The sequence below is a fragment of the Ruditapes philippinarum genome, unplaced genomic scaffold (genome assembly GCF_026571515.1).
Source record: "Ruditapes philippinarum isolate M1 unplaced genomic scaffold, ASM2657151v2 ctg503_1_1_1_1, whole genome shotgun sequence".
NCBI classification, from domain to species: Eukaryota; Metazoa; Mollusca; class Bivalvia; order Venerida; family Veneridae; genus Ruditapes; species Ruditapes philippinarum.
The window spans coordinates 87577-97347 of NW_026860208.1; the positions used below are offsets into that span (position 1 = coordinate 87577).

General features: G+C 32.4%; 1 protein-coding gene across 4 annotated transcripts; it reads right to left on the minus strand.

Moving 5' to 3' along the window:
* Window positions 1–264: 264 nt before the first annotated feature.
* Window positions 265–9372, minus strand: LOC132759231 (uncharacterized). Of its 4 annotated transcripts, none has more exons than XM_060750964.1 (3): window positions 9223–9372; window positions 4278–4416; window positions 265–3115 (listed from the first exon to the last, which is right to left on the minus strand). In XM_060750964.1, the coding sequence occupies exons 2-3, from the start codon at window positions 4384–4386 to the stop codon at window positions 2085–2087; spliced, it is 1140 nt and encodes a 379-aa protein (XP_060606947.1). In that variant the 5' UTR covers window positions 4387–4416; window positions 9223–9372; the 3' UTR covers window positions 265–2084. The 4 variants fall into 4 exon arrangements, with proteins under 4 accessions (XP_060606947.1, XP_060606948.1, XP_060606946.1 ...); XM_060750965.1 differs by lacking the exon at window positions 9223–9372 and adding an exon at window positions 8644–8911; XM_060750963.1 differs by lacking the exon at window positions 9223–9372 and adding an exon at window positions 8226–8563.
* Window positions 9373–9771: the final 399 nt, after the last annotated feature.

The following is a 9771-nucleotide window of genomic DNA, read 5'->3' on the forward strand; positions in this document are numbered from 1 at the left end:
CTTTAAAGATAGCAATACAAACTATTAAGTTTTAAAATAACATATAATTTATTTGGCTCGATGAAAAGTACTTGCAACTGCTATAAATTATTTTCGAGTCCGCTTCCTGTTACTCACGAGTCCAGGGTGTAATAAGAGGAAACATGGATGTTGACTGAGTAGGGCTTGAACCAACAACTCCTGTGTTGGGAACCTGGCACCTTGACCATAAGTGCCGCAGCTCTACTTCCGACCTGTTTGGCGCTGGTAAAACAAAAACACATGAAGATTTTTATTGTTTATTGCAATGAAATTTCATTTAAATTCTTTTATATTTAAATTCTATAATTATAATAATGATATTTTGTTCTCTAACCAAACTCCTGCAAATAAATATTTTATTATTCTTTATAACGTAAATAATAATTTCTTCAAGTAAGCCAAAAAAGAGAACACATCAGGAGCTAATAAAGAAGAGCAAAATGTACATTTTTATGTTGGAATGAGTGAAAAAAATCAAAAGAATATACCGTTTATCAATGTATCATATTTGTCAGGTTAATGTATCCGTGACTTGCATTTATACAGAGGATGTTGAGTTAATAATTTTGTTGCAAATGATGGTACGGACGCTTGTACAAGAAGTTAGTGTGCATATAACACAAAACAAGCTACCTAGACCTTGGAATTTTGCCGAATACCCAGAATACTGATAGTCTTATGATGTGTTATTCTTTTAAAACATTCAATAATTTTGCTCAGATCTCTCGAATGTATAGTTTGCATAATTTTTCGAAAGAAAAAAGTTCAATAAATAACAATTCCTTATACATTCCTTCCATGTGGCCTCTTACTGGAAATCTAGTCAAGTAAATCTCAATGAACTTTCAGATTTTAGAGTCTTTGAATTGACTATACGTATAAAAGGTAAGTAAAACTGAACTTTAAATACAGAGACGGTAAGTCATTTTAATTTTAAATTTAATTTAAATCTGAAGATCATCCTGTAACTAAGTATATAAACTATAAACATATGACTAGGTCCATGATATGAGTAGTTTGTTTGATGCCTCCAGAACATGACTATCCTGAAATCTTCAAATTTAAAGCGGCCTTCAGTTTTTCTTTTTTTCTTTTTTTGTTGGGATAACAATTCTGTGTTGTTTCAAACTAAGTATTTTGGCAATTATATCTTGAATACTTCTTTTAAATAGCGTTCCGAGAGCTTTATATAACGCGGCAGTGACGTTCGTTTCTAAAAATAGAAGATCGGGGAAACTAATCGTCCCGTTTACTAATTTAAATATAGAGGTCGGACCTGCAGATAAGAGGTATGGAAGTGTATTCTTAATTATTATGTATGTATTTTATCGTCGGCAAATTTCATTTCCACCTTAATTCCTTTGATTTCACAATTAAACGAAACAACTAAAGATAATATATCAAACCTTTAGAAAAGCTGAAGGTCGCTTTAGTATGATTTCGTTTTCAAAATTACAATACGTAAGATCACATAGTGTCTATGAATATAAAGCTCCATTTGCCGCTCTTACAGTCACATGACCAGTTTTTAATAATTTTATATGCTTTGATAAGATATGTTCCAATAAGTAAATGAATACTTTTTTTAACTTTCACTTTTGTGTCCGATATTAACTTTTGCCGATTTCATTAAGTCCATGTGGTGAGTTAAACTAGTGGAGGAAGATTTCATCGCATCCTGGTGGAGTAGGCAACCTGGATTGCTTCATTGCATTGAATAATTTTACTTCCCAGCTGGGATTCGATCCCGTAATGACAAATCTCAAATAACCTGCACATAGAATCCCACGAGACATCCTCATTATGTCCAGGGCTATCACCTGATGGAAAAACACGTTCAACTTTATACCTTAACATTTCCATACACTATTTCTTATCATTCACAGTTTTTTTCTTAACAGTAAGTGCATATCTTTCGCGCTAGATATTACTATCAAACTGTTGATTGGTGTTTTGTTTTTTTCTTTATAAAGTACATGGCACTTACTTCCAAAAACGTCCGAGATCTACTTCGAGAAAGACTGCCAGCTTCTTTTGTGGATTATACTTCAAGTTCGTTACTCTCATCTTACACTTTTATATTGTTTTACTTGTGGAATAATAGATTCTATAGATACCATTTTCTTTTCTGTTTTAATAAACCACTTACTAGCACTATGTAACCACGCATGATCAATATATGCGTACGGATTTTTTACAGAGACAGCTTTTTGCTTCTTCCAAAGTTTACATCCTCTCCTAACTAAGTCATTCCAGAAACTATATAACGCACACATTGTCGTGAATTTTAGATACGCAAGAGTTCCTGTATCAAGTGAACCCATAAAATACTGTGAATTTACAATGTATGTAGCGTTTTCATTTTCTGCAGACTCTAGTTTTACTTGATAAAAATATGGTGTATCGTCATTACTGTTATATTCAAAGATGACGTCACCATGCGAAGGAATTTTACTGAATTTTTCAAATATATTTGTAAAGAAAACAGTTCCTGCCGATTGTAAAGAACCACTGAAGTGTGCATAGTTTGGTAATTCTTTGATAAGTTGAAGATAGAATGGGTGTTTCTTTCTACACAGTAAGAATGCATTAGTTAAGAAGTAATTTTGACCATACCATACAGCACTGTGTACGAAAGGTTCTGGCGATAGTATACACGCATATTTCATAGTAGCTCGATCAAGAGGTCGCAGGCATTCCAAGTCAAGATCTGCATAGACACCACCAAACTCATACATCAAAACATATCGAAGAGCATCTGCCTTTACAATTGGTCTAGAGTAACTATCGTACAATGAAATAAGGTCTGGGTGACGTTCAAGAATCAGTGCTCGCGCTGTTTGGTCGGACCAAAAATAGTACGTCCAATTCGGATGAAAGTGTAAAAATGACTTGATATTTTTCTCATATTTCGAAGGAACTCCCTTGCTTTCCTTCCCTCCTGTGATATAAACAAAATGAATGATGCGAGGAATTCTGGGATATTTTGAATCAACCGTCTTAATGTCTTCTATAACTTCCGGTTCAAATGCGTCCCGATCAATTTTGATGACACGTCCGTGCTTGAACATTGTATAGTCAGCCGGAGATTCACCTGAAAGGGAAATGTGTTTTACAGAAATTAAAACTAAAATTAGAATAACGTTTATTGGTGTAAATAATAAATAACTGCAAAAAGAAATGTGCTGTACGTGTTAAGTTATTCAATAATTGTGCATACAAAATTTACACTTTTGTCCGCTGATCTTTTCATATCTTGTGATGTTCTTTCATTTCAATACCCTTTTATCTGTTTTAAATTCATCTTGAATTTCGATAGAATGAATTAAGTATGACTGTGAAAAATAAATCTGCGTTATTTTAAGCTACATTTTAAAGTGTATATAAAGATGTAGATCCGATGCAAAAACAAGTATTTGAATTTAAAACACATCCAAAATGCTTGTATGAAAGAAATATGGTGGTATATTGTCATTAAACGGAATGGTTCAAACAATAAATCATTGTTAAACGTTTAAAACATACTTAAAATAGAATTATTTGATATGATATAGCTGTATAACCTTAAGGGGGTGGGGGTAGTCAGAAATCATGTCGTCACTTTTTTTATTGTAGATAATTCTTTTTATTATGTTACACACGTTCAAATAAATAAAATCATTAACGCCATACATTAAGAATAATATTTTTGTCAATTTAAAACTGTGTTGTATAAAAATAAAGAAAGCGGCACAGATCTTATCTCTAATTTAAAACGACTAAGTTTAAACAGTCATCATTGCTGAAGGATGTAAACAAGAGCTGTCCGATGAGCAGCGCGCTCCACTTCTCCTATAGTACTAGAAAGTAGAAAAGGGGCATAATTATGACAAACTGTTTGGGAAGAAATTTCTGCCTTGATATTCAACAAATTTTTCATTTTTCATTTCTTTTTTTGTTTTGTTTTGTTTTTTGAGAAAATTATGAAAATATTAAAAAAAATATATATAAAGGGGGATAATTTAGCAGAGGTGTCCGTTAGAAATGAATTCTATTTTTTATAGTGAACATTAGTATTCCAAAGTTAAGGTGAGTATTTTTGATAGTTTTTAAGAAATTAAACTAAACAAAAAGATTAATCAGGGCAACAAATATCTTCGTCTTTTTCTTCAAAAAGAGGAGCTGAAAAAGAATCCGTTATACTATTTGTGTTTTGTTTTTGCACGTTTATCTTAAACAATTGACAATTTATAGATATTCTCAATGAATGAACTTACCTGCCATAAATGGGTACACCACCATTAGCACAAAACATATGCAAACTGTAGCGACAAATGGTGCTCTCTTGACTCGGCTAATGAGCTGTCTTAACATTACAGTGAACATTGCTGCAACAGCATTGCACCGGACGCCTTTCTGAAAATAAAAAATGAAATAAAAATGATGAATTGTCCGTCTTCGAATAATCCGATATGTCATCTGTGAAAGAATTGATAAATTTTGATTTGAATTCTTAAGACATAAATATGATATTGTACAAGGAATATATGTAAAATATACGAGCTTTAGATGGATGAACGTAAAAACATTGGGAATTACTGTTAGTTGATGTTGTCAAGGGAAGAACCGTTTGAACTCATAGTTCAGCCCTTTTGCTATTTTTGAATTAATAATATGGTTCTATACTTTTAATAAATGTCTTTTAAAAAATAGATTACTATTAGTACACAGGTTTGTTAGTTGTTAATAAATCAGGTTCGAACATATCCAAATGAACACAACCATTGACACATCGAGAAAATCGACACATAGAAGTTCAAACATTCATTTTGTGAGACTTAAATGTACAGATGAATGATTGTGTAAAATCTAAAAAAAAAGTTATTATTTGTATCAATAGCCATCCTGCTGTCGATTTAAGATAATTATGGCGTCCCATAGAATGCGTATGTATAGACATAGAATTTTATGGTTTAAGGGGTTTTTCAACAAGCTAGTCATAAACATATTGTCGTCTGTATTTAAGGATCGTTATCCAAATATAACTTGACTTATGACATAGCCATGTTCTGTTACAACAATCGATAACAGATCGTAAAAAAATTAACACTTCGGGTACAAAAGGTACAAATAATCGCTATTGTAAACAAAATACAGTTATGGTAACATTTGTAAATTTATACACTTTATTTGTATGTAATATTTTATAGTATTTAATAACAATCAATTCGGATGACTCCCAAAATGAAAGACGGTCAACACAAGACATAAATTTGAGCCGCGTCACGACAAAACCAACATAATGGGTTTGCGACCGGCATGGATCCAGACCAGCCTGCGCATCCGCGCAGTCTGATCAGGATCCATGCTGTTCGCTTACAAATCCTATTACAAGCAGAAAAAACTGATAGCGAACAGCATGGATCCTGATCAGACTGCGCGGATGCGCAGGCTGGTCTGGACCCATGCTGGTCACAAACACACTATGTTGGTTTTGTCGTGACACGGCTCATTTATTTTTCTATTTCCGAATACATCTGAAGTTTGTTGAAGTGGTGTTGGTTTTTGTAGATTACCCACCGGTATCACGACAGAAAGCCACTTTAAATCCCCAGAGCACATTTAATTCAACCAGGCAGGCTGTGGGGTAGTTTACCAGTACTGGGTGCCTTCACCTATGCAAGGAAGTGCTATAACTTCTGTACTTAGTGGATTGTATCCACATAAAGGGAAACGCACCTCCTCGCGTCAATAGTTAATGAATACCCCACATAGAATTTATTACGCGTTATATAGTTGGGACAGGTATAAACATGTTAAAAAAAGACCTTTAAATAGATTTGTATCGGAGGACTTGAATCGCGTGTTATTGATGAACATGTTATAGAATTCAACACTGCATTTCATACAAATTTTATGAGTGTTTAACAGAAATACATGTACACTGCCATTTATACATGTATTGATTTATATTGATTCGACAATCAGTAATAAACATGAAACGATACGTCTGCTAAGAAAATTACATGAGATATGTACATGTTTGTTATTATTTTCTTATAAATTAAGCATAATTAAATCTACAATGTATAATTGGACAGTGATGTCATTCCAGAAATATATAGTTCTATTCTATAACGCTTATTACAAAAAACGATATATTTAAACTTCTATAAGTCATACTGTATCACTAAAAATGAAAAAGTAAGAGATGAATTAATAACACTTACTATCTTCGCTGCCATGACTACGAAATGTAAATAACATGTGAAAACTTAAAATCCAGTAACTTGAGCGTTTATTTTTAGTATCGTAACGTGACTTAAAAATCCATTTTAAAAACGCATGTTCATATGTTCCTAGCTTTTAACCTGTGTATAGTTGACTAAATTTGCACTATAGCACAACACACCGGGAACTATATTTAACTTGATCTTACAAATGTCAATATAGCCATTGTTAAAGCAAACATACTAAAATGGATCCTTTTGCAAATACCAACTCTTAATACTTTATTCATATAGGACAATATACCCGTAGTTGTATGTAATTTGATTCTTTAACTAAGGCAGCGGAATAATTGACCACCATTCAACCATTCAACGGGTGAATCCATGGATGACTGAATGGATATTACGGATAATCGTTGAATCCTCGTATTATAGTTGAAGAACGGTGTCCCATTAGGGCCATCGATCACTACACCGTTGTCAAGTTGTGAATGAAAAAAAAAACAACACTGTTACTAGTTGAAAAGTGAACAGTCAGATTTCATATACAAAACAATGGTACAGTGGCATCATAAACTTGACTCTATATAAAACAATAGATCACTCTTCACCGACGGAGACGGTGGGCGGGGGGGGGGGGGGGTAGCCAGATAGATTTTTAAGCGGGTCGCAAATATTTGCAAATTAGAATCGCCGAAGAAAGTGAAAGCATGTAATTTATTATAAGTGTTATATTATATAACCCTGTTTAGAATGCATTAATTTAGTTCGGTCCAAGGCAAGCTAGGCTCTAAAAACCTGTAAATCAATCTTCCGCCCAAACTTTTTAAAACCGTTGCCCTTAACATAGAAATTTTTTTAAACGAAACAAAAATCGAGGATCTATAGTAGAAAATTAGCTCAATAATTCTATGGCTATACTTATGCATGACATTTAAATGTACTATAATTGTTTGTTTACTTAAGAATACTAAAATCAAAACACCATGCAGTTTATTTATTTATTTATTTATTTATTTCCTTCATTAAATGTCATTAGGACATTCATTTAACATTTGATAATTTGATAAGTGTTGTTTTTTCTCTTAAGTAAGGAAAAGCACGTAAATATTGTAATATTCCTAATATAGAAATCAAATAGATTTTTTCAATGAAAGCCTTGTTGATAAATGATGTTTTTTTTTGTATAAATAACTAAAATATTATATTCTGCCGGCCAAAATGGTTATTCCTACTCAAATGATCACAAACTTACAAACAGCTTCTTGTGCTGAACAGTTTGGTATCGCCCCTTTTTATTGAAAATATATCGATTGATCTTCTCAGGTGGCCACCCGTCTTTGAAATAATAAATTTAGTGGCAGGCACATGAGGTCTTCCTCCACAAGTAAAGATGGAAAGTCCCTTTATAGCGTGACGGCGTAACTTAAGACCCAAACTTGAAAAGCGTTGCAACGCTTTTCTCTCAAATCGAGTTAGGAATAGCACAAAATACGATTTTCCGATTTATTTCTGAGTATATTTCTTAATTATCTTTTGCATATTTTTCTGTTTTAATTGTCCCAAATAATTTCTTTTTTTCTGTTTTAAATGACCCAGCTAATTTCTGTAAAAAAATCAAATTTTAAGTTTTTAGGCTACTGGACCTCAATGCAGTTCCTTTAAAATAACCCGGCTTGAATAGCAGCACCCGGAATGTTTTATAATCAAGTATAAGAACTATGCATATAGACTGAAGTTTTCATTTTGGTTATACGAGGTACATTTTTTATGTAATCAATACAGAATACAATTTAATTTTATGTAAAGGTGGCGTATTGGATTGATTGCATGTCGTCTCAGTTAACAAAGGTAGGTAAAACAGAAATAAACTTTTGCAGATGATTTTTTGCCGACACCGTGTGTAAAATATCATTCTGTCTGATATTACATTCTAATATTACATTGTATGCAGCTAAATAATGGCATATAAAGTAAAATTATATGAAAACATACCTTCGCAAAATAGGCGGAAAAATAAAAAAAGGCACAGAAACAGTCAGTTTTCCTTCAATAACTTCTTTCTTTAAACTGCACACAGCCTTTTACGGTGTTCCTTTTGATTTAATTAAGAACAAATCTCCACTTTCGGCAAATATGGGTTTTCCTTTTCCGATAAAATCAATCGGAACTTTTCGGCCCTTTCCGTCAGTCTCCGTATTCATTAGTAAGAGTAATAGCGGAGATTTTCTAATTGAGATAAAACTATCGTGCTCTTCCGTTCACTAGTGATTCATGCGCGCTAACAATCGAAATCCTAACAATAGAAATAATTACAAAGTTGTAGCAGATTGGAAAATCCCACATGTTCATAGTTTCGGGTATTTCTATTAACACAACAATTGCCGTATTTATATAAAAATAAAGTACTTACTATGGTGTTTGATTTAAGTTGAGATTATCCTTTTTACAAATGCTGTACTGTTTTCATCTGAACATTTATACACTTGAGTTCCTAAATTCCGTTGACTTGTCATGTTAATGGTAATCGCCGAGTTCGAATGATTTCAAAAAGTACTTAAATATGGAAATTGAATATTGTTGAACTAGCTTTCCATATATTCTACTACGAGTAGCGTTTCGCAAAACCGGTTTTGATATAATATTATCATGTCATACTTACTACACAATTATATTATGAAATATTATGAAATCTTTCTATAAGAGTTAGGACTGATATTCATTCAAAAGAATTTTCTACCTTCTTTAAATAATGTTGTATTGATTTCAAATTTTCATCGGTTTTAAAAGAAGATATCTACTGAGTGTTGCGATTGTTGCCGCCGCATGAGGCCTCTCGAAATCTATTCAACGAGTCTTATTTGATATTCTAATTGCATCTCAAATATAACTACATGCATATCAGGTTAGTGCTTATTAATAAGCATAAATCCACAAAATTGGACGTGAGAGACGCTGTTTAAAAATATTTTATTATATTAACTAGACTCACCTATATCCAAAATTAAAACTTATTTCAAACAGTAATCATTTCAAATATTGTTAAACAAAACGAATTTCTATATTTTTCAGCAGATATTTTATTTGTAGCATTGCCACGTATTTTAGTCCTGGATATTCACCTGGCCTTCATTCTCGTGATTTTTTTATTTGTCTGTTTTGAATTTGGATTAGAGTACATGTTGTTATTTTTAGAGATTTCAATATCAAAATACACCGCCGCATGTATGCCAATCATTATATAGTCGTCTGCACTTAGAGCGTTCAGGATATCAAATTAAAATTCTTATTGATAAAAGACTTGTAGAAAAAGGAAATAATAGAAATATAATATAACACAGACTGTGATCAATATTCAGATTGTTTACAAAATAGCTACGGTGCGTCTCCAAGTAACATAATAACACTCCTTAAAAAAGTAATGATTTGAACGTACGTACGTATGTACTCAACATATAATTATTATATTCGTCTTTTTATATTTTCTGATCAAAGATCAGGAAATACAAAGCTGACATTCAATCTCTGACACAGCGCTTAA